At 47.6% G+C, this 25,409-nt stretch overlaps 1 protein-coding gene across 2 annotated transcripts; it reads right to left on the reverse strand.

Moving 5' to 3' along the window:
- Positions 1–2,502: 2,502 nt before the first annotated feature.
- Positions 2,503–23,414, reverse strand: TRNAU1AP (tRNA selenocysteine 1 associated protein 1). Of its 2 annotated transcripts, none has more exons than XM_073570512.1 (8): positions 23,390–23,414; positions 19,799–19,896; positions 17,900–17,999; positions 17,640–17,692; positions 17,467–17,505; positions 16,999–17,149; positions 16,863–16,896; positions 2,503–2,902 (listed from the first exon to the last, which is right to left on the reverse strand). In XM_073570512.1, the coding sequence occupies exons 2-8, from the start codon at positions 19,882–19,884 to the stop codon at positions 2,766–2,768; spliced, it is 600 nt and encodes a 199-aa protein (XP_073426613.1). In that variant the 5' UTR covers positions 19,885–19,896; positions 23,390–23,414; the 3' UTR covers positions 2,503–2,765. The 2 variants fall into 2 exon arrangements, with proteins under 2 accessions (XP_073426613.1, XP_073426612.1); XM_073570511.1 differs by lacking the exon at positions 23,390–23,414 and adding an exon at positions 23,252–23,380.
- Positions 23,415–25,409: the final 1,995 nt, after the last annotated feature.

Raw genomic sequence — 25,409 nt, forward strand, 5'->3', positions numbered from 1 at the left:
GCATGGGGGGCAATCACACAGCAGGGGCCCATGGCTATCCTGCTTATCCTCCAGTAACGTAAGCATGTCCCCCACCCATGGGCCCCTTCCTGTAAGCATGCCCCCCCCCCCCAATCCAGGGCCCCTTCCTGTAAGCATGACCCCCAATCCCGGGCCCCTTCCTGTAAGCATGTCCCCCATTCCCGGGCCCCTTCCTGTAAGCATGTCCCCCACCCATGGGCCCCTTCCTGTAAGCATGTCCCCCATTCCCGGGCCCCTTCCTGTAAGCATGTCCCCCATTCCCGGGCCCCTTCCTGTAAGCATGTCCCCCACCCATGGGCCCCTTCCTGTAAGCATGTCCCCCATTCCCGGGCCCCTTCCTGTAAGCATGTCCCCCACCCATGGGCCCCTTCCTGTAAGCATGCCCCCCCCCCAATCCAGGGCCCCTTCCTGTAAGCATGCCCCCCAATCCCGGGCCCCTTCCTGTAAGCATGTCCCCCATTCCCAGGCCCCTTCCTGTAAGCATGTCCCCCATTCCCGGGCCCCTTCCTGTAAGCATGTCCCCCACCCATTGGCCCCTTCCTGTAAGCATGTCCCCCACCCATGGGCCCCTTCCTGTAAGCATGTCCCCCATTCCCGGGCCCCTTCCTGTAAGCATGTCCCCCATTCCCGGGCCCCTTCCTGTAAGCATGTCCCCCACCCATGGGCCCCTTCCTGTAAGCATGTCCCCCATTCCCGGGCCCCTTCCTGTAAGCATGTCCCCCATTCCCGGGCCCCTTCCTGTAAGCATGTCCCCCACCCATGGGCCCCTTCCTGTAAGCATGTCCCCCATTCCCGGGCCCCTTCCTGTAAGCATGTCCCCCACCCATGGGCCCCTTCCTGTAAGCATGGCCCCCAATCCCGAGCCCCTTCCTGTAAGCATGTCCCCCACCCATTGGCCCCTTCCTGTAAGCATGTCCCCCACCCATGGGCCCCTTCCTGTAAGCATGGCCCCCAATCCCGGGCCCCTTCCTGTAAGCATGTCCCCCACCCATTGGCCCCTTCCTGTAAGCATGTCCCCCACCCATTGGCCCCTTCCTGTAAGCATGACCCCCAATCCCAGGCCCCTTCCTGTAAGCATGACCCCCAATCCCAGGCCCCTTCCTGTAAGCATGACCCCCAATCCCAGGCCCCTTCCTGTAAGCATGTCCTCCACCCACGGGCCCCCTTCCTGTAAGCATGGCCCCCAATCCCGGTCCCCTTCCTGTAAGCATGTCCCCCACCCCTTGGCCCCTTCCTGTAAGCATGACCCCCAATCCCAGGCCCCTTCCTGTAAGCATGTCCTCCACCCACGGGGCCCCTTCCTGTATGCATGGCCCCCACCTAGAATAATGTGGCCCTAGTTCAGCTGTTCTTCTCCAATACATTTGGAAAATAACTAATGATTCCTGTTCCCGTCCTCTGCTCCCACCTCGTGCACCATCCTTTTCTCTAACCTGTGTAGAGGCCAGCAGCTGATTTCACCACCAATCCACAGCTGGTGACTGAAACCACTGCTATGCGGCACCTGTGACGGACACACCTGCAGCATATAGTGTAGTGTATGGAGCCGGAGGGACTCTGCATCGTAACACATTTCTGCTGAATGTCCATATTCGGACTCTCACCCAGCTGAATCAGGCGCTCGCATTGGTGCAGCTGATGAAGCAGACCGGGGGCATATGCACCTCTGCCCCTACCTGCAGACCTTTCTTGTACCCAGTTTAGTTCTATTGAATACTGGGAACTTTCCGCAACACCTGTGGCATGCTGGGAACACCCCCAAAAGACCCACTGCACACCAGGAGTCCAATAAGATCCACCGTATACTAGGAACACCCCACTAGCCCCACCACATGCTAGAAACACCCCACAAGTACCGCCACCTGCTGGAAACACCCTGCATCACAACAACAATCCACAAAACCCATTATGCACCTATTGAATGTTGAGTACACCCCACGAGACGCATCATAAACCGGAAACAGCCCCAGAAGAGCCGCCGCACACAGGTAGCATCTCCTGAATCCTTCTATTATTTGGTCACAGCAGCTAATAGTAATGTCAGGTGTGAACTCTCCTATGGCTTTGATCCAGTACAAAGAAGGCTGCTGCCATCTGGTGGTCCTTTAAACACTTGCATGATAGAATGGACTACCTCTCCCTACTTGACTTCAGAGCCAGCCCTCCGGTGGTCCTCTACAGATGCCGGATGATGATAACAATGATTTCTATTTCATTAACCTGCTCACAGTGCCCCCCGCCCCTGGAATATGAATTTATAACATTGCAATGAATCAGTCCTGCATTTTTCAGCAGCAAAAGGGTTAATTTATTAAGACTCCTGCATCCAGGATCTGGAGTGGGCGGCCGCTGCTGCCTCCTGCTCACTGCGATGACAGCCTGTCAGCGGAGCAATTACTGATAATGCCAAACAACAGCGGCTGACTGCGCCAGTGTCTGTCAATATATCGTTTCTATTCAATGACAGCAAGAACAATAGGAAACTGAATAACAAAGTATATTACAGGATACATTTCTTTACACTGAACATCTTTTGTTCTGGGTCTCCTGGAGCACAGTCATCATTACCCTCCTATCTGAGCAGGAGCATCTACCGATGTGCATCCTGATGCTTGAGCTCCTCACCCCCATCACACACGGACTGAGCCCAAATCATCGTATATGGCATCTCTACAGAAATATACAAAGTGTCCATCACAGAACAGAACAGAACCCCAGAGACGAGGAAAGGTCCAGGGCGCTGCTCAATGTTCATTTGGTATTTTGGAACTGACGGTGTCAAGCGGCTGCCAGTGACAGCTCATCAGGGCATCGTACACCTCCTCGCTCTGCTCTATGAACTGCTTATTGGCTTCAGTCACGTCCACCTGGGGGTTGGGTTCTGGAAATGATCAAACCAAGAAGAGAAGTGAACGACAGGACAGAAAACATCGGGAACGTCAGACTTCAAGAGCAAGGTCCCCATTAAACCCAATGTCCAATTATGCATTTTTGTTTTTTCCTCCCCTTCTTCCCAGAACCATAACTTTTTTATTTTTCCACCAATATGGCTTTATGAGGTCTTGTTTTTTGTGGGACAAGTTGCACTTTTGAATGACACCATTCACTTACCACAATGTACTGGACAGGAGGAAAAAAAAAAAAATTGCAAGTGTGATGAGATTGTGAAAAAAGGAAAAAAAAAATTCTGACCTTTTTTGGGGGAATGATTTCAAAGATTTCATCCATTATAAGTTTATGCTTAAAACATACAACACTGCCCTTCACCTCGCCAAAAAACCTAGTTCCACACCTTCATCACCTCACTATCCAATAACCCGAAACATCTCTTTGACACTTTTCATTCCCTACTCAACCCAAGAGTTGCAGGCCCCAACCACGGATGTCCGAGCTGACGATCTGGTCAATTTCTTAAAAGAATAAATTGACCATATCTGACAGGAAATTATCCCCCAATCCCTTCATACCATGCACTGTCCTCCCTCCCCCACTGCATCTAGCACACCCTCTGATTTTGAACCAGTAACAGAAGAAGTAATCGGCTCCTTGCATCTTCTCGCCCGACCACTTGCACCAGTGACCCCATCCCATCACATCTCCTCCAGTCCCTTTCCCTGCTGTCAACGCTCACCTAACAAAAATATTCAACCTCTCTCTTATCTCCGGTATCTTTCCTTCTTCTTTTAAGCATGCTATCATACAGTACATCCATTACTTAAAAAAACCATCCCTCGACCAAAACTGTGCCACTAACTATAGACCTGTCTCTAATCTTCCCTTCATCTCTAAACTCCTGGAACGCCTGGTCCACTCCCATCTTATCCACTATCTCTCAGATAACTCTTCTCGACCCTCTACAATCCGGTTTCCACTCTCAACTGAGACTGCCCTCACTAAAGTCTCTAATGATCTATTAACAGCTAAATCAAATGGTCACTACTCCATGCTAATTCTCTTGGATCTCTCTGCAGCATTCGACACTGTGGATCATCAGCTCCTCCTCACTATGCTCCGTTCCATTGGCCTCAAGGACACCGTTCTCTCCTGGTTCTCCTCCTATCTCTCTGACCGCTCCTTCACGGTATCTTTTGCTGGCTCCTCCTCTCATCTTCCCCTTACTGTTGGGGTTCAAGGATCAGTCCTAGGCCCCCTCCTCTTCTCTTTGTATACTGCCCTATTAGTAAAGCAATCAGTAGATTTGGTTTCCAGTACCATCTCTATGCTGATGACACCCAATTATACACCACTTCTCCCGCTATCACGCCTGCCTTTTAAGAAAACACCAGTCATTGTCTTACCGCTGTCTCTAACATCATGTCCTCCCTCTGAAACTGAACCTGTCAAAAACTGAACTCCTCGTGTTTCCTCCCTCTACTAATGTACCTATACCCGACATTGCCATCTCCGTGTGTGGTTCCACCATTACTCCCCAGCAACATGCCCGCTGTCTTGGGGTCATACTTGATTCCAAGCTTTCATTCACCCCCCACATCCGATCACTGGCTCACTCTTGTTATCTGCACCTCAAAAACACCTCTAGAATTCAACCTTATTTTCAACTGTGCAAAAACTCTTAGTGTTTCTCCTATTCATTCTCGTCTGGACTATTGTAACTCTCTACTAATCGGTCTCCCTCTTACCAAACTCTCCCCTCTCCAATTTGTCTTGAATGCTGCAGCCCGGATCATATTCCTCACCAATTGTTATACCGATGCCTATCTTGTGCCAGACCTTACACTGGTTACCCATCCACTCCAGAATCCAGTACAAACTTATGACGCTCACCCACAAAGCACTCCACAGCTCAGCACCACCCTACATCTCCTCCCTTGTCTCAGCCTACCACCCTACCCGTGCCCTCCGTTCAAAATCTCCCACTCCTGTCTCCAAGTGAGAACGTGCTGCGCCAATTCTTTGGAATGAACTACCCAGGTTAATACGATTGATCCCCAATCCCCAGTTTTAAGCGTGCCTTAAAAACGCATTTGTTCAGACTGGCCTACCACCTCAACGCTTTAGCCTAACTATGCCTGTGTTGCCCATTCAAAATTTTTACCATAACCTGGTTCCTCGCATCATGTTATCACATGCTTTATGCCTTTAACCCCTTAGTGACAGAGCCAGTTTGCAGCTTAATGACCAGGCCAATTTTTACAATTCTGACCACTGTCACTTTATGAGGTTATAGCTCGAACGCTTTAATGGATCCTGCTGATTCTGAGATTGTTTTTTTATGACATATAGTACTTCATGTTAGTTGTAAAATTTCTTCGATATGACTTGTTTTTATTTATGAAAAAAACGGAAATATGGTGAAAATTTTTAAAAATTTTGCAATTTTAAAACTTTAAATTTTTATGCCATTAAATCAGAGAGATGTATCACACAAATTTCTTAATAAATAACACTTCCCACATGTCTACTTTACATCAACACAATTTTGGAAACATTTTTTTTTTTTTTTTTGTTAGGAAGTTATAAGGGTTTAAAGTTGACCAGCGATTTCTCATTTTCACAACAAATTTTTTTTTTTTTTTTTTTTAGGGACCACATCATATTTAAAGTCATTTTGAGGGGTGTACATGACAGAAAATACCCAAAAGTGACATCATTCTAAACACTAGACCCCTCAAGGTGCTCAAAACCACATTCAAGAAGTTAATTAACCCTTTACGTGCTTCACAGGAACTAAAGCAATGTAATACACCGATACCGAAAATGTGGGGGTAAACCACTTTTTCAGCGCACGGCAGAGCTCGCAAGGGAGGGAGCGCCGTTTCACTTTTTCAACGCAGAATTGGCTGGAATTGAGATCGGATGCCATATTGCGTTCGGAGAGCCCCTGATGTTCCTAAACAGTGGAAACCCCCCAACAAGTGACCCCATTTTGGAAACTAGACCCATTAAGGAACTTTTCTGGATGTGTGGTGAGCACTTTGAACCTTCATGTGCTTCACAGAAGTTTATAACGTAGAGCTGTGAAAATAAAAAATCATTTTTCCCACAAAAATCATCTTTTTGCCCCCAAATTTTTATTTTTTACAAGGGTAACAGGAGAAATCATACCCCCACAGTTGTTGTGCAATTTGTCCCGAGTACGCTGATACCCCATATGTGGGGGTAAACCACTGTTTGGGCGCACGGCAGAGCTCAGAAGGGAAGGAGTACCGTTTGACTTTTTCAATGCAGAATTGGCTGGAATTGAGATTGGACGCCATGTCGCTTTTGGAGAGCCCCAGGTGTGCCTAAACAGTGAAAAACCCCCACAAGTGACACGATTTTGGAAACTAGACCCCTTAAGGAACTTATCTAGATGTGTGGTGAGCACTTTGAACCCCCAAGTGCTTCACAGAAGTTTATAATGCAGAGCAGTGAAAATAAAATAATCACTTTTTTCCTCAAAAATGAATTTAGCACGCTATGTTTTATTTTCTCAAAAGGTAACAGGAGAAAATTAGACCACAAAAGTTGTTGTGCAAGTTGTTCTGAGTACGATGATACCCCATATGTGGGGGGGAACCACTGTTTGTGCGCATGGGAGAGCTCGGAAGGGAAGGAGCGCCATTTTGGAATGCAGACTTTGATGGAATGGTCTGCGGGCGTCATGTTGCGTTTGCAGAGCCCTTGATGTGCCTAAACAGTATAAACCCCCCACAAGTGACCCCATCTTGGAAACTAGACCCCTGAAGGAGCTTATCTAGATATGTGGTCAGCACAGAAGTTTATAACGCAGAGCCGTGAAAATAAAAAAGTCTTTGTTTTCCACAAAAGTGATTTTTTTAGCCCCCAATTTTTTATTTTCCCAAGGGTAACAGGAGAAATTAGACCCCCAAAGTTGGTAAATAGTGGAAACCCCTCAATTCTTGCTCCAACCCTAATCCCAAAACACCCCCAACCCTAATTCTAACTCTAATCCGAATTCGCCCTAACCCTAATTCTAACCCTAGCATGCGCCCGCCATTTTCTTCCGGATGCAAGATGGCAGTGCCCACCTAAGGACGCCGGCGGGACGGAGGACCACCGGGAGGTACAGGGGGGAAAATCAGGGATCCTATTTCTCTCTCCTCTGATGTGCGATCACATCAGAGGAAAGAGAAATTAAATGCAAAATCGGGGCTTTTTTTTTTTGCAATCGCTGTTATAGGGTTAATAACGACGATCGCAAAAGTGGGGGTCGGTAAAAACCGACCCGATTCAAGTTCTCTGGGGTCTCGGCTACCCCCTGCAGCCGAGACCCCGGAAAAATCCAACACTGGGGGGGGGGGGGGGGGGCGCTATTTACTTACTCCACAGCTCCGTGAATTAACGACGCTGTGGTTTAAGTACCCTTAATTACCGCCGTTAAAAGGCATATCGGCGGTCGTTAAGGGGTCAATAGCCCTCTGTGTCTGTACTGTTACATATTTAGACTGTTAACTGGTTCATTTAGCATCACAGGAACTTCCGATTCTTACATTTATGGCTGGTCCGAAAAGTGAAAGCAACTCTTACCATCCACCTTTTGTGTCTCCCCTTTTTCCTTATAGATTGTACGCTTGCGAGCAGGGTCCTCAAAACAGATACCAAGAGGAATGATCTGTGTTTATTGTTATCCTGTAATGTCTATTGTCTGTACAAGTCCCCTCTAAAAAGTAAAGTGCTGCGGAATATGTTGGCGCTATAGAAATAAAATTATTATTAATGGCAAAAATTAGCCACATGATGTGATTCCGTTCTTCAGTACATGTATGTCAATACCAAACTTGTCAAGTTTTTGTTATTTTAGTGGTGGAAAATAAATTTGGGGCTGTATTGGGGGGGGGGGGGGGGTGAACTGATTATCGCAGTGTACCGGGGGTTTAAAGAAGCATCAGCACGGAGGGGGCTCCCTCCGTGTTTCCGAGTCCCCGGAGCAGCGCGATATGCTGCACTGCTCTGGGGGCCTCCTTCCCTGCAGGTCCCCGGATCCAATATGGCGGCGCAGACCTTCGGGGGCCTGCAGAGAGGCGGCTTCCTCAGTGCCTGCAAAGCGCAGGCATGAGGAAGCCTTGTACAGCGCCTGTCACATCGCTGATCTGACACAGCGCTGTGTGAAGTGTCAGATCAGCAATCTGACACATGACAGTGATGTCCCCCCGGGACAATGTAATAAAAAAAAAAAAAGTACACATTTAGTATCGCCGCGTCCGTAACGACCCGCCCGATAAAACTGTCCCATTAGGTAACCCCCTTAAAAAATAAAAAACAAAGCAAAAAACAATGCTTTATCGTACCGCCAAACAAAAAGTGCAATAACGCACGATCAAAAAAACGGATATAAATAACCATGGTACCGCTGAAAAGCCGGATTACTTACCGGTAATGCTCTTTTAATGAGTCCACGACAGCACCCACTTGGAGAGAGGGATCCGCCCATAGGAACAGGAAACCTACAGAGATAAAAGAGGGCGGTCCACCTCTCCCCCTCAGTTGGATTTCAGAGTACCAGGAGGACCGCCAAATATTAGGCCATTATATTATCCAATTATTCTAAGTTATTAACTTCACAACTAAGAAAGTGTATATACATTATGTTAATTTCTAGGGAGGGTTAGTGAACGGGTGCTGTCGTGGACTCATTAAAAGAGCATTACCGGTAAGTAATCCGGCTTTTTACCCTTCGCCAAGAGAGCACCCACTTGGAGAGACTTTCAGAGACCTTCACCTGGGAGGGACCACCGTGCCGAGGACCGCTCTACCAAAGGCTAGGTCAGATGAGCATGATAAATCAAGCCTATAGTGATTATAAAAGTAGAGGGTGTAGACCAGGTTGCCGCCTTACATATAGATTCGATTGCGACGTCTCCCCTTTCTGCCCAAGAGGAAGCCATAGCTCTGGCTGAATGTGCTCTGATACCCTCCGGAGGATTCTCATTGCTCTCCGAGTATGCCAGCCCAATCAAGTCTCTGATCCATCGAGACAGGGTACCCCTTGTAACTTCACATCCCTTCTTTTGGCCCTGAAAAGAAACAAATAGAGCCCTACTCTTCCTCCAGCTGCTAGACCTTTCAATGTATTGTAATACTGCTCTTCTAACGTCTAGTGTATGGAATCTTTCTTCCTCTGGAGTAGAAGGGTTACTAAAAAAAGAAGGGAGATGGATTTCTTGTGATCTATGAAACCTCCCTGCTACTTTTGGCAAGTATGAGGGATCTGGTTTTAGTATTAGCTGATCCTGTAACGTCACTAAAAAAGGGGGATCTATTGAAAGTGCCTGTATGTCACCAACTCTTCTGGCTGAGGTTAGTGCAACTAGCAGTGCTGTTTTGAAGGATAGGTGTTTAAGGGAAATTGAATCTAAGGGTTCAAAAGGCGGACGTGTTAAGGCCTCCAGAACCAGGTTCAGATCCCAAGGAGGGACTCTAGGTATGTGTACTGGCTCGCTCTGCTCACATGCCGCGATGAATCTGCTTATCCATTTATTGCCTGCCACATTATAGCTATAGAGGGCCCCTAGAGCTGACACCTGAACTTTTAGTGTGTTGACAGCTAGCCCTAATTCCTTTCCTTTCTGTAGGAATTCTAGGATCGCCGTAATCGGGATTTCTCCAGACTCAGGCCTTGTGTGGGACTCTAGGAATTTTCTCCATACTCTGGTATAAATTCTTGTCGTTGTTATTTTCCGACTTTGTAGGAGTGTATTGACTAGTCCCTCCGAGAACCCTCTTGATCTCAACATTTCCCTTTCAAGTTCCAGGCAGTCAAGTGGAGACTGTCCACTTGAGGATGGAAAAAAGGTCCCTGTGAGAGGAGCCTGGGGGTTGAGGGAAGCACCCACGGATCTGTTACTGACATCGCTTGCAGGCATGAAAACCACGGCCTCCTGGGCCAGAATGGTGCTATTAGGATTATTCGTGCTTCCTCTGCTCTGATTTTCCTGATCACCTGCGGTAGTAGTATGATTGGTGGGAACGCATATGCCAGTTTGAATTGCCACGGGGCCTGGAGGGCATCCAGAATTTCCGGACTGTCTGACACATTTAGAGAGGCGAACCTTCGCACTTGCCTGTTTTTTCTGGTGGCGAAGAGGTCTATTTGGGGAAGACCCCAAAGCGACACGATGTGTGTGAATATTCCCCGGCTTAGACACCACTCCCCTTGCCGGAGTGTATGGCGGCTTAGGAAATCTGCCTCCACGTTGTCTCTTCCCCTTATGTGGAGGGCTGAGAGAGACAACAAATGTTCTTCTGCTAGGGATAAAATTCTTCTTGCGGAAGACATTAAGGTGACTGATCGAGTTCCGCCTTGTCTGTTCAGATAAGCGACTACGGTGGTGTTGTCCGAAAAGGATTCTCACGTCCTCCCCTTGCAACGGTGGAAGAAAATGAAATAATGCATGATAAACTGCCTTTAGCTCTTTTAAATTTGACGAATCCTTATCTTCGCCTATATCCCATAGGCCTTGGGCAAAGTTATTCCCCATATGGGCTCCCCATCCTGTGGGGCTAGCGTCCGTGATAATTATACGGGAGGGTGTTATAACCCAAGGTACTCCCGCCGTTAGGTTATCGTCCTTTAGCCACCACGCAAGGGAGGTTAGGACCTCCTGGGACAGCGTGATTTTCTTTGTCAGATTCCCTCGGTCACGGGACTCCTCTAAAAGAATTTGGTATTGTAGCGTCCTCATGTGGAACTGGGCCCACTGAACTGCCGGGATGCAGGCAGTAAGGGATCCCAGAAGGGACATTGCTTCCCTTAAAGACATGTGTGGCCGACGTATCGCCATCTTAACCTTCTTTTTGATTGCTGAGATTTTTACCTGCGACAGCAGACACCTTTGGCTTATGGAATCTAGCTCGAGACCCAGGAAAGACTGAACAGACTGCGGCTCGATTCTGGACTTTTTGAAGTTTATTATCCACCCTAGGGCCTGTAAGGACAAGATTGTATCAGCAACTCGATCACTACATTGTCGAGATGAGTTTCCCACTATCAGAAAATCATCCAGATAGGGTACTATTAGCGTGTCCTTCTGGCGTAAAAAAGCCATCACTTCCAGCATCACCTTTGTAAATACTCGTGGTGCGATGGAAATGCCGAATGGCATGGCTGTGAACTGGAGATGCTGTATCTTGCCATCGAGAAGGACCGCCACTCTGAGGTATTTCTGATATCTGGAATGGATGGGAATATGATAATAAGCATCCTTCAGATCCAAGCCTGCCATCATACAATTGGGGAAGAGGAGCTTAATCGTGGATCTTATGGATTCCATCTTAAATTTATGATTTATTATGAATGAATTTAATTTTTTCAGGTTGATTGTCCGGAATGATCCGTCTGGTTTAGATATCATAAAGAGAGGGGAGTAAAATCCTCTCCCTTCTTGCCCCTTAGGCACATGGACCAAAACTTTTTTGTCCAGTAAATTCCGAATCTCAGCTTCCAGGGCCTGCTGTTGGATTGGTGAGCTGAAGGATGTTATAATCAAAGAATTACAGGGTATATGATGGAATCCTATTTTTAACCCGTCTCTGATAATGCCTAGGACCCAAGGGCTAGCCGTAATTTTCTCCCATTCTTGGAAAAATTTTTTTAGTCTCCCTCCTACTGGAGGGACTGGCTCCTCAGTTCCTGTCCCTGCGGAAGGAGGATCCCCTAAACATGGCACCTTTGCCTTTTCCTTCCTTTGTGGCCCAGCGGTTTTGATTCTCCGCTGATCTTCCCCGGCCGAAGGGTCTTCTCCTAAACGCCCTCCTATAAAATGGGAGAGGAGGGTTAGGGAATCCTTTTTTCCTTTCTTTTGCCTTCGTAAGGATTTCATCTAAGGCTCTTCCAAATAAGAACTCACCCTCGCAAGGAATGGTACAGTTTTGCTTTGGACTGAGTGTCACCTCTCCAGCTTTTAAGCCACAGGCTACGCCTGGCGTTATTAGCCAACCCCGCTGTTCTGGCTGCCATACGTAAGGAATCAGCCGAAGCATCCGCTATGTATGCTGCTGCACCGCGGATTAGTGGTATGGCGGCTCGAAGTTTGTCTCTAGGGATCTTCTGGTCTAATTGATCGATCCAGACCAGCATAGAACGAGCTGTGCAGGTACTAGCTATTGCCGGTTTAAATGTGCCGGTAGCTGCTTCCCATGCCCTCTTCAAAGAGGCGTCAGCTTTGCAGTCAAGCGGGTCTTTTAAAATGCCCGTGTCCTCCACTGGTAAGACCGTTTGCTTTGAGGCGGAGGCCACTGCCGCATCTACTTTTGGGACCTTACCCCATGTCGACAACTCTTCGTCGTCAAAGGGGTACCTTCTTTTTGAGGTTGAGGGAAGATACCCTCTCTGGTCCTGTCTCTCCCATTCTTTCTTGACCAGCGCTTTTATTGCTGGAATAACTGGAAAAACTCTCCTCTTTTTGTCCGTCAGACCTGCAAACATGATTTCTTGAGTCGTCTGCGGCTCCTTTGTGTCCGTGCATCCCATTGTATTCCTCATGGATTTAACTAGATTATCCATATGATCTAAAGGAAAACAGCAGCGGCCCTCCATCTCTGAGGAGGATGCTGATGTGGATGCGTTGGAACTATCTGAGACTACTTCGCCTTCATCGGTGTCTACAACCGCTGGTTTGGTAGTTTCGATATTGGAGGGCCTGCTCTGGTTTAGGGCCTGTAGCTCTTCCCTAATTATGGCCCTTATGTCTACGGCTGATGCCTGTTTTGCCGTCTCATTAATGCATTTTTTGCATAGCCTTTTTGTGTAAGATTCCGGTAACGGACGTGCACACAGGGCGCACTCTTTATTTTTTGATTTTTCCTTCCTTTTTGCCTGAGATATGATGACGGCAGGGGAAGAGTGTAGAGGGAGAGAGAGAGAGAGAGACATTTCATCAGCTTGATAGGCAGAGCGACGTCCACTCACCCAGGGAAGCTGTAGGTTTCGGCTCAGGCTGCGAAGGAGGCTTGTTGGCGTGGCTTCTGTGGCTACGATCCGAGGACCCTCGTCTTGCATGGTCCTTGGTTGCTGCTGCGTCGCCTGCCTGGGGATGCGTGTCCTGCCTTGGTGAAGACATGATTGCACGCCATATCTCTGTGCCCCAGGCCTTTTGTAAGCCCCTTCATACCTGGTACCTCCCCCTCCAGGTGCGCCTATTTGCGGCTCATTAGTATGCGCTTCAGCGCTGACACTAGCCACTTGCGCAGATTGAATCGCTCTCTTTTTTTTTTTCTTCTGCTGGAGGGGGCGGGGAGCGCTTCTATGCCTGCGGTGCCGCCCATCCGCGCGTGCGCTCTGAGCCGAGGAACCTCCGGTAACCCGGAAGTTCCTCCTTACCACATCCTGCCGCTCTGCATGTGCGTCCTCCTGGACGCTGAAGCCTTCTAGGAACGCCGGAGGTTGCCGTTTCCTCCGGTTCCTGCGCCCCCACATGGACCGGAATGGATCCTCCTACCCGGTGTCATGTTATCCCAGAAAGACCCCGGTCGGTGCCACCCGATACCGGTGTCTCTGCACTCCATACCAGCCGAGGAGGGAGCCGGATTCCAGCACTCCCCCCGTCGCTGCCTCTGGACCGGAACCCCTGCCGTTCTCGCAGACACTGCACAGGCGGTTCCTTGGCCCAGGTAAGCTGTAGCGTATCCTGCGGTTCCCCTCGGAACAGGAAACCAACTGAGGGGGAGAGGTGGACCGCCCTCTTTTATCTCTGTAGGTTTCCTGTTCCTATGGGCGGATCCCTCTCTCCAAGTGGGTGCTGTCGTGGCGAAGGGTAAAAACGTCATCTTATCCCGCAAAAAACGAGCCACCTGCATCATCAGTTAAAGTATAAAAAAGTTATAGCTTGCAGAATAAAGCGATGCAAAAATAATTATTTTTTATATAAAAAAGTTTTTAATGTATAAAAGTGCCAAAACATAAAAAACTACATAAATGAGATATCGCTGTAACCGTACTGACCCAAAGAATAAAACCGCTTTATCAATTTTACCACACGCAGAATGGTGTAAACGCACCCCCCAAAAGAAATTCATGAAATGCTGGTTTTTGTTCATTCTGCATCCAAAAAAAAAAAATCAGAATAAAAAGCGATCAAAAAAATGTCACGTGCCCGAAAATGGTACCAATAAAAAACGTAGACTCGTCCCGCAAAAAGTAAGACCTCACATGACTCGGTGGGTCAAAATATGGAAACATTATAGCTCTCAAAAATGTGGTGATGCAAAAACTATTTTTTGCAATAAAAAGCATCTTTTAGCGTGCGACAGTTGCCAAACATAAAAACTGCCATAAATAGTAAATCAAACCCCCCGTTATCACCCCCTTAGTTAGGGAAAAATAATAAAATTAAAAAAATAAAAAATGTATTACCATTTTCCCATTAGGGCTAGGGTTAGGACTGAGGTTAGGGTTAGGGGTGTGTTGGGGTTAGGTTTGGAGTTAGAATTGGGGGGTTTCCACTGTTTGGGCACATCAGGTGCTCTCCAAACGCAACATGGTGTCTGATCTCAATTCCAGCCAATTCTGCATTGAAAAAGTCAAAAAACGGTGCTACTTCCCTTCCAAGCTCTGCCATTTGCCCAGTGTTTTACCCCCACATATAGGGTATCAGCATACTCAGGACAAATTGCAAAACAACTTTTGGGGTCCAATTTCTCCTGTTTCCCTTAGGAAAATAAAAAATTGGGGGCAAAAATATTTTTGTGGAAAAAAAAAAAAATATATGATTTTTTTAATTTTCACGCCCGGGCGTTATAAACTTCTGTGAAGCCCTTGGGGGTTCAAAGTGCTCACCACACATCTAGATAAGTTCCTTGGGGGGGGTCTAGTTTCCAAAATGGTGTCATTTGTGGGGGTTTTCCACTGTTTAGGCACATCAGGGGCTTTCCAAACGCGGCATGGCGTCCGATCCCAATTCCAGCCAAAAAAGTTAAATGGCGCTGCTTCCCTTCCGAGCTCTGCCATGCGCCCAAATAGTGGATTGCCCCCACATGTGGGGTATCGGCGTACTCAGGACAACTTTTAGGGTCCTGCTACCCTTGGGAAAATAAAAGTAGGGGTTGAAAAGATCATTTTTGTGTAAAAAAATATGATTTTTTTTAATTGTATGACTGTACGTTATAAACTTCTGTGAAGCCCTGGGAGGTTCAAAGTTCTCACCACACATCTAGATAAGTTCCTTTTGGGGGGGGGTCTAGTTTCTAAAATGGGGTCACTTGTGGGGGAATTCCACTGTTTAGGCACATCAGGGGCTCTCCAAATGTGACATGGTATCCGATCTGAATTCCAGCCAATTTTGCATCGAAAGAGTCAAATGGCGCTCCTTCCCTTCTGAGCTGTGTCATGCGCCGAAACAGTGGTTCCCCCCCACACATCATGTATCAGCGTACTCAGGACAAATTCCACAATAACTTTTGCAGTCCAATTTCTCCTGTTACCCTTGGTAAAATAAAAAAAAATTGGATCGGAAGTAATTTGTGTGAAAAAAAAAGTTCATTTTTTTTTAAACATTCAAAAAATTTCTGTGAAGCACCTGAAGGGTTAATAAACTTCTTGAATGTGGTTTTGAGCACCTTAAGGGGTGTAGTTTTTAGAATGGTGTCACTTTTGGGTATTTTCTATCATATAGACCCCTCAAAGTGACTTCAAATGTGATGTGGTCCCTAAAAATAAAATGGTGTTGCAAAAATGAGAAATCGCTGGTCAACTTTTAACCCTTATAACTTCCTAACAAAAAAATTTGGTTCCAAAATTGTGCTGATGTAAAGTAAATATGTGGGAAATGTTATTTATTAAGTTTTTTGTGTGCCGTATCTCTGATTTAAGGGCATAAAAATTCAAAGCTGGAAAACTGCGAAATTTTCACCAAATTTCCGTTTTTTCACAAATAAACGCACGTTATATCAAAGAAATTTTACCACTAACATGAAGTACAATATGTCACGAGAAAAACAATGTTAGAATCACCGGGATTCATGGAAGCGTTCCAGAGTTATTACCTCAAAGGGACAGTGGTCAGAATTGTAATAATTGGCCCGGTCATGAACGTGCAAACCACCCTTGGGGGTAAAGGGGTTAATGGAGAAAAAATGGGGGCAATTTGAACTTATTTTTTTAAAACATGATTTTTTTTTCCCCTTTTCGGTGTTCGTTAGACCCCTTATAAGGGTATGTTTCCACTTTCAGTACTGCCGGCGCTTTGGACGCTGCGGAAACCCCGCTCCGCCCAAAGTGTCACCCCCATTTCTACGCGCAGTGATACCGCATGTGTTCATTTAACACATGCGGAATCACCGTATCCTATCCATTGACTGTGTAATTTATCTTGCGTAGACAGAGCATTTACGCAAGAGAAATAGACGTGCTGCGGTCTAAAAAGACATGCCGTATGTCCGTAATTTTGCGTGTGTCAGCCGCGTTCTTGCACAAATAGTGGAGACGGGATTTCATGAAATCCCCTCCACTATGCTGTAACATCTGGATGTTGCAGATTGGACACTGTCGCTGTAGGCAGCGTTCAATCCGCAGCTAATCCTGATGTAATCATGAACGTGGAAACATACCCTAAGACTTGAAGATGCGATTGCTCTGTGCCACCTGCGATTATTAAGACAAGTCCTGGCAGTAACACACAGCCATCACCTGCCGAGTATGGGGCAAGCTCACCCCGTGAGCCCTCTACCTACACCTGCTTCTGACGTACATGTATGGGGAATGTCGTGAAAGGGTTAAAGGATTGCAAATTTTTCACGGTCCCTTTCAGACTAGAGACGCATTGGAGATCTGTACCCTACAGTCAAGGATCTGTAATCTGCGGATGTCATAACCTCATGGCAAATTGAATTTTTGTTTTTAGAGGTGGAGAACAAAAAAGTACAATGATGTCGGGGGGTCTGACCTTCCAGTGCCTCCTCTTCAAACTCTTCAGGTGCCTAAAAAGAATAAATAAAAAGCAGTTTGAGAAGTTCAACATCTGAAAGTGTCGCCTGCGCTGACACACTGTAACAGACTGCAGCTTTGCACGCAGGACTTACCGGCCAGTTATCGTCGGTGTAGCCGTACTGCTGGTAGGCGTAGGTGTTATTTTTCTCGTCATACTTCCAGCTGGTTAACATCTGCTGAAACTGTTGGGTGTAGTAGTTGAACGCCTGCACGTACTCAGCACCCGGATTTCTCGATAGAGGACTGGGGATACAAATTAATTTTTTTTTGTTTAAAAAGTCATCCAAACACAGAAGAGACATCTCCATGGCCAAATCTGACAGCAGGAAAATCATACCAATACTGTCAAAACGGTCCATGCTTTAAACTGCAGGCTGCCAGCCCACATGTAGGAAGGCGTTACATGCCGCTAAACACGTGACCTAATGAGTGTCAACCTTCTACAAAGGTCTAACCCTGTCCTAGTACAGCAACCACCTTAAATGGGTAGTCAGAGGCAATTTCTTCCACTAGAATTTATGTATTTTGGGCTGAATTGGTTTTCATTGCTGCACCGTTACCTTTGAAGTGGTCTGTTCTCATAACTCGGCAGAGAGGAGCTAGGAAAAAAAAAAAAAAAAGAATATAAAGAGATAAAAGTTACAAACTCACCCAATGAAACATCAGAAGGAGATCACTGACAGAGTCTCAATTAACTCATTCTGCAGCAGCAACAGACGGTGCAACTACTCACACAGGGTCGGTCGGCTTCGTGTAAAGCGCGTGCTTCAGCTTGAATCTCTTGGGCTGAAAAATAAATCAGTTCTGTTACTTTGTATCTCATCTGTTAATCACTTAACAGATGTTAATAACTTAACAGTCCACACAAAAAAAACAATACTCCAGTCTGTCAAGTACGGGGGTGGAGCATGACACAGAGGCTCTGCAGTGCTTTGTGTCATGCTCCGCCCCCTCCAGACTGCCGCAGATCATGAAAACACTGATCATACTCACGGGGTTGGAACCGGGCACCAGTTTTCCATTGACATTTGCCAGGCATTTAGTAGCCAAGGACTGTTCCAAAAATTCTACGAAACAGTAACCGGAAAGTGCGCTGGAACAGAGGAACGAAAACACAGCGTCACATGACAGTAGGTTATGCGATCTACACGGTGTTCCAAATTATTATGCAAAAAATATTTCCTCCTATTTTCTGTAAATTATCCTATATGAATTGCAGTCATTGTTATTTTCCAGTCATCTAATATTCTAGTATAATTGCAATGTTTTTGAACAAACTGCCTATGAAAACAGTATATTTTTAAAAATAACACTCAAAATGCATGTTCCAAATTATTATGCACAGCAGAGTTTTCAACCTTTTTATTTTATTTTGAACAAAAAAAATGGTCAATTGTGAAATTATAAGCATTATCAGCTTATTACAAAATGAAGTCAAACAGTTTTCAAGTCAAAAAACTTTATTCTAGGTGATGTTACATTTGCACATAGGAAAGAAGCTTCTGAACTCTCTCGTCCATTGAATTTGTCAGTTTTTGGATGGTTTGTGCTTCAATTGTTTTGCATGTGGACAGAATACCCTCCCAGAGCTGTTGCTTAGATGTGAACTGCCTCCCGCCATCATAGACAATCCTTGTGATGATGCTCCAGTGGTTCTCAATGGGGTTGAGGTCAGGGGAAGATGGTGGCCACACCATAAGTTTGTCCTCTTTTATGCCCATAGCAGCCAGAGATGCAGATGTGTTATTTGCAGCATGAGACGGTGCATTATCATGCATGAAAATGACCTTGCTGCGGAAAGCACGGTTCTTCCTCTTGCACCATGGCAGAAAGTGCTGTTTTAGAAACTCCACATAGATTATGGAGTTCATCTTTACCCCTTCAGGGATCCTAAAGGGGCCGACAATCTCTCTCCCCATGATTCCAGCCCAAAACATTATTCCACCTCCTCCTTGTTGGTGCCTTAGCCGTGTTTTCATGGGGTGTCCATCAACCAGCCATCCTCCACTCCATCCATCTGGACCATCGAGCGTTGCACGGCACTCATCGGTGAACAAAACAGTTTCGAAGTCAGTCTTCATGTATCGTTTGGCCCACTGGAGCCATTTCTGCTTGTGTGCAGTGGATAGAGGTGGGCGACAGGATGGCTTACGCACAGCTGCAAACCTCTGAAGGACCCTGCATCTTGTTGTTCGGGGGACGTTGGAGGCACCAGCAGCTTCAAAAACTTGTCTGCTGCTATGACAAGGCATTTTTGCAGCTGCTCTTTTAACCTGACGCAATTGCCTGTTGGAAAGAGTCCTCAATTTTTCCTTATCAGCACGCACACGTGTGTGCTGGGAATCAGGTACATACTTCTTGATTGTGCGATGATCACGAAGTGTCTTGGCAATGTTGATTGTAGTCATGCCTTGACCTAAATACTCCACAATTTGTTGCTTCTCTCTTTCCCATTTTGGCAAAAAATGTAGGCTGCTTAATAATGTGGAACAGCCTTCTTAAGTAGTCTTGCCTTTATTTGGACACACCTGCCAAACTAATTTGCACAGGTATCTGCAATTGCTTTCAGTGATATAAAGAGCCCTGACACACATCGCCATCACTGAGTTTAAATGACAAACAAAAAAATTCTAACCTTATCACTCCTAAACTCTTTTGGCATAATAATTTGGAACACAGTTTAGTCTGCCGTGTGGTGTATACAGCTCATATAAAGAATTATGTGACTGATCTGGTCTGATCCTTCTCCAACTGCCTGCAGAGTGTCAATAACAGCCGACTGCGCAGGGTTTGCATCCATAGACATAACTCTGCATGGAAGCTGTGATCAGGAAACGGACAAGTTGCACAATTGTGCCATTTCCTGCAGATGCCCTGGACACGTGCCCTCACCCTGTGAAGCGGTTGCGGATGATCTTGACACTGAGGACACTCTCGCCCATGGTCTGGAAGGCCTGCATGATGAAGGCCTCGTTCATGTTCTCGTCGATCTGTCAGAGGAAAGAATTCGGTTATCAGAGACGCCGTGACCTTGTCCAATGTGCGCGGCTCACTGCACCTACTGCGAAAACACTAAACCCCCCAGTGTGCCCCGCACCTACCAGCATGCTCTGCACCTAATGTCACACCACACCTGCCAGCGTGTCCTGCACCTAATGTCACACAGCTACACCTGCCAGCATGCTCTGCACTCAAAGTCACACCACACCTCCCAGTGTGCCCCGCACCTACCGTAAAACACCACTACATCCCCCAGGGTTCCCTGCACCTAATGTCACACGGCTACACCTGCCAGCATGCTCTGCACTCAAAGTCACACCACTACACCTCCCAATGTTCCCCGCACCTACCGTAAAACCACTACATCCCCCAGGGTGCCCTGCACCTAATATCACACTGCTACACCTGCCAGCGTGTCCTGCAAATACCATAACACCACTACATCCCCCAGGGTGCCCTGCACCTAATGTCACACCGCTACACCTGCCAGCGTGTCCTGCACCTACCATAACACCACTACAACTCCCAACATGCCCCGCACGTAATGTCACACCACTACACCTGCCAGCGTGTCCCACACCGACCATAACACCACAACTCCCAGCATGCTCTGCACCTAGTGTCACACCACTACACCTGCCAGCGGGTCCCGCACCTACCATAACACCACTACAACTCCCAGCATGCCCCGCACCTACCAGCATGCTCTGCACCTAGTGTCACACCACTACACCTGCTAGCGGGTCCCGCACCTACCATACCACCACATCCCCCAGGGTGCCCCGCCCCTACCATACCACAACTCACAGCGTGCCCCGCACCTACCGTAACACGATTACACCTCCCAGCATGCTCTGCACCTAATGTCACACCATTACACCTCTCCCAGCTTGTCCCGCACCTACCATAACACGACTACACCTCCCAGCATGCTCTGCACCTAATGATGCACCACTACACCCCCCAGGATACCCAGCACCTATCGTGACACCACTACACCTTCCAACGTATCCCACACCTACCAGCATGCTCCGCACCTAATGTCTCACACCTACCGTAACACCACTACACTTCCCAGCATGCTCCACACCTACCGTAACTGCACTACACCTCCCAGCGTATCTCGCACCTACCAGCATGCCCCGCACCTAATGTCCCACATCTACCGTAACACCACTGCACTTCCCAGCATGCCCCGCACCTACCATAACACCACTACACTCCTCAGCATGCCCCACACCTACCGTAACACCACTACACTTCCCAGCATGCCCCACACCTACCGTAACAGCACTACACCTCCCAGAGTATCTCGCACCTACCAGCATGCCCCGCACCTAATGTCCCACATCTACCGTAACACCACTGCACTTCCCAGCATGCCCCGCACCTACCGTAACACCACTACACTCCTCAGGATGCCCCACACCTACCGTAACACCACTACACTCCTCAGCATGCCCCACACCTACCGAAACACCACTACACTCCTCAGCATGCCCCACACCTACCGTAACACCACTACACTCCTCAGCATGCCCCACACCTACCGTAACACCACTACACTTCCCAGCATGCCCCACACCTACCGTAACAGCACTACACCTCCCAGTGTATCTCGCACCTACCAGCATGCCCCGCACCTAATGTCCCACATCTACCGTAACACCACTGCACTTCCCAGCATGCCTCGCACCTACCGTAACACCACTACACTCCTCAGCATGCCCCACACCTACCGTAACACCACTACACTCCTCAGCATGCCCCACACCTACCGTAACACCACTACACTCCTCAGCATGCCCCACACCTACCGTAACACCACTACACTCCTCAGCATGCCCCACACCTACCGTAACACCCCTACACTCCTCAGCATGCCCCACACCTACCGTAACACCACTACACTCCTCAGCATGCCCCGCACCTACCGTAACACCACTACACTTCCCAGCATGCCCCACACCTACCGTAACACCACTACACTTCCCAGCATGCCCCGCACCTACCGTAACACCACTACACTTCCCAGCATGCCCCGCACCTACCGTAACACCACTACACTCCTCAGCATGCCCCGCACCTACCGTAACACCACTACACTTCCCAGCATGCCCCGCACCTACCGTAACACCACTACACTTCCCAGCATGCCCCGCACCTACCGTAACACCACTACACTCCTCAGCATGCCCCACACCTACCATAACACCACTACACTCCTCAGCATGCCCCACACCTACCGTAACACCACTACACTCCTCAGCATGCCCCACACCTACCGTAACACCACTACACTCCTCAGCATGCCCCACACCTACCGTAACACCACTACACTCCTCAGCATGCCCCACACCTACCGTAACACCACTACACTCCTCAGCATGCCCCGCACCTACCGTAACACCACTACACTCCTCAGCATGCTCCGCACCTACCGTAACACCACTACACTCCTCAGCATGCCCCGCACCTACCGTAACACCACTATACTCCTCTGCATGCCCCGCACCTACCGTAACACCACTACACTCCTCAGCATGCCCCACACCTACCGTAACACCACACTTCCCAGCATGCCCCGCACCTACCGTAACACCACTACACTCCTCAGCATGCCCCGCACCTACCGTAACACCACTACACTCCTCAGCATGCCCCGCACCTACCGTAACACCACTACACTCCTCAGCATGCCCCGCACCTACCGTAACACCACTACACTCCTCAGCATGCCCCGCACCTACCGTAACACCACTACACTCCTCAGCATGCTCCGCACCTACCGTAACACCACTACACTCCTCAGCATGCCACGCACCTACCGTAACACCACTACACTCCTCAGCATGCCCCGCACCTACCGTAACACCACTACACTCCTCAGCATGCCCCGCACCTACCGTAACACCACTACACTCCTCAGCATGCCCCGCACCTACCGTAACACCACTACACTCCTCTGCATGCCCCGCACCTACCGTAACACCACTACACTCCTCAGCATGCCCCACACCTACCGTAACACCACACTTCCCAGCATGCCCCGCACCTACCGTAACACCACAACTCCCAACATGCCCCGTACCTATCACAACATCACTACCACTCCCAGCATCTCCTGCATAGTTACACTTATCTATAACACTACAGTTACCGGCATGCCCCACACCTACTGTATCACTACAACTCCCAGCATGCCCTGCTTCTTGCTCTGCAAACCATCTGTCTCTAGCAGCAGATGATGGGAGCTGTAGTTTATGGAGCAGCTCACTATTAGCTCCTCTGCCCCCGGTGTGTCGGGAGGGCCCCCGTGTACCGCGCAGCCCCGTCCACACTCACGTCTCCCATCCACAAGCTCGCCATGTCCGCGGCTGCAGCTCGTATCGCACACAGACACGGCCGCCAACACAGTACGCCCCGCCCTCTAGACGCTCAACCAATCACATTCCGTTACTGATGCACTTCCGGTATGCTCACCCGTTCACAGCGGAAGTCCTCAGTCTTGGTGTTGCGCACGGGCGCCGCCATTTTGTTGGCGTCCAATTAGTCAAATAAGTTCTAATTAATAAATGATGCGAAAACGTTCAGGAATTTTCCATTGTTGACGTATTGACTGTGAATGAAAAGCACATTAGAATTATCCCTTCATTAAAACGCAGAATAAAATCTGCCTGGCCGTATCCATAGCAACCAGCCAGTGCATTTACCTCATTTTAAAAAGTAAAAGTAGACCTTTCATAGGTTACTATAAGCAACAGGTTCCGTGCGTCATTAAAACACAAGGCGTCTTATCTCGTGTAGCTGTTACACTACCATAAAGCAAGCGACATATGCTGCGCTGGACCGTCAGAACTATCCCCTAAACAGCGCCACCACCAGTCCACAGGTGACACGTAGTACTGTGGCTCATTCCTGCTCTTTCTAACCCCTTTGCTTCTGAGGCAATATTTCATTTTTGAGTTTCCATCTTTTGCTCCCCTTCTTCCCAGATCCATAACGTTTTTATTTTTGCGTCCATACAGCCATGCTAGGGCTTGTTTTTTTCAGGGACGAGTTGTACTTTTGAACGACACCATTCATTTTGCCATAGAGTGTAATGTAAAACGGTAAAAAAAAATCCAAGTGCGGTGAAATTGCAAAAAAAAAGGGCAATTCCACAATCTTTTTTTAAAAATTATTTTCTATGTTCACTGTATGCTAAAACTGACCTGACATTATGATTCTCCAAGTCATTATGAGTGCGCAGGTACCAAACATGTATAGATTCCTTTTTATTTAAGTGGTGAAAAAACCTCCGAAATTTGTAAGAAAAAATTTTGCTTTTGTCGACATTTTCCGAGACCTGTAGCGCCTCCATTTTTCGTGATCTGGGGCTGGGTGAGGGCATAATTTTTGAGGTAACATATTTACTGATACAATTTTGAGATGGATACGATGCTTTGATTCCCCATTATTGCATTTTATTGGAATGTAGTGTAGCAGTGGTGGGAGCTGATGGACTGCCCCAGACACTCCAAGGGTTAAATGCATTTGTTGTTCATGTATGTGATGAAGGGATGATATTCACTGGGGCTGCAGTTAGCTGAGACAGGGTTAACTGTAGTGTAGTTTTGGTGGGGGAACTGAGAGTTGGTAGTGGGTCCAGGAAGTGACAGGGCCAGTCAGTGTGTGGACAGCAATGAGTAAAGTAGCATGCCTAGTACAAGAGGCTGCTGGGAACAGCGTGGACCTAATTATCGGAGCAGTGGATTGTATGAGACTCCCCATAACTAATATAAAAAGTGAAGGGGAGAGAGTTCCATTATAGATGTAAAAACTTTGGGAAAAGGAGCCGTTGACTCAAATTTTTCCTGATGGTTGGGAATATAGGGTTAGAATACTGTTTATAAATTTGTTTGGGATAGCTAATCTTTCTAGTGTACTAGCCATGAACCGCCAGCTGATTCTATCAAACGTTTTCTCAGCGTCTGTTGAAAGGAGGGTTAGGGGAGTCTTTGTTTTTAAAGCATACACTATTGAGTGTACAACCCTAGCTGAGTTATCCTTCCATCTAGCTTTCTAGCCACATCCCTCTGATGAAGCCTGTTGAGGCGAAACATGTCAGGAAGGCTATGAGCCCATATTAATTAGCTTTTATGGTTTTGCATCTAACAATTATTATTACATACAAGGCTACACTAACTAGTGGACTGCAGCCATTAATCTAAGTAGGAGAAATAATAGACATCAGGATTATAATGTTAAGTTTGGGAATAGATAATAGCCTAACAGATTTTTGTGATAGAGCAGGTCTAGAAATGGATTCAACGGTATATTATGGTCTCCACTGTTGTGAGTTCATTTTCCCCTTCAATACTGAGGCCCGATGAACTCCCTCTTCTGGTAAAGAAAGGTAGTGAGCCTGATTATCAAACACCTGAGCCTAATGATGATGACTGGCTGAATGGAGTTACTGACTGGATATAAGGCTGCCAACGCCCTTCTGCCCTGCGGGTGA

Source organism: Dendrobates tinctorius, unplaced genomic scaffold (genome assembly GCF_039654945.1).
Source record: "Dendrobates tinctorius isolate UK_male_01 unplaced genomic scaffold, ASM3965494v1 ptg000028l, whole genome shotgun sequence".
Lineage (NCBI taxonomy): Eukaryota > Metazoa > Chordata > Amphibia > Anura > Dendrobatidae > Dendrobates > Dendrobates tinctorius.

Bases quoted from the DNA above. Each gene is read 5' to 3' on its own strand.
- TRNAU1AP (XM_073570511.1), bottom strand. From the start codon at position 23,275: ATGGCGAGCTTGTGGATGGGAGAC. The intron at 17,150-17,466 runs GTAACGGTGCAG...TTGTATCCCCAG, and splicing joins GAGAACAGACCACTTCAAAG to TCCTCTATCGAGAAATCCGG. The intron at 16,897-16,998 runs GTAAGTCCTGCG...TATTCTTTTTAG, and splicing joins ACACCGACGATAACTGGCCG to GCACCTGAAGAGTTTGAAGA.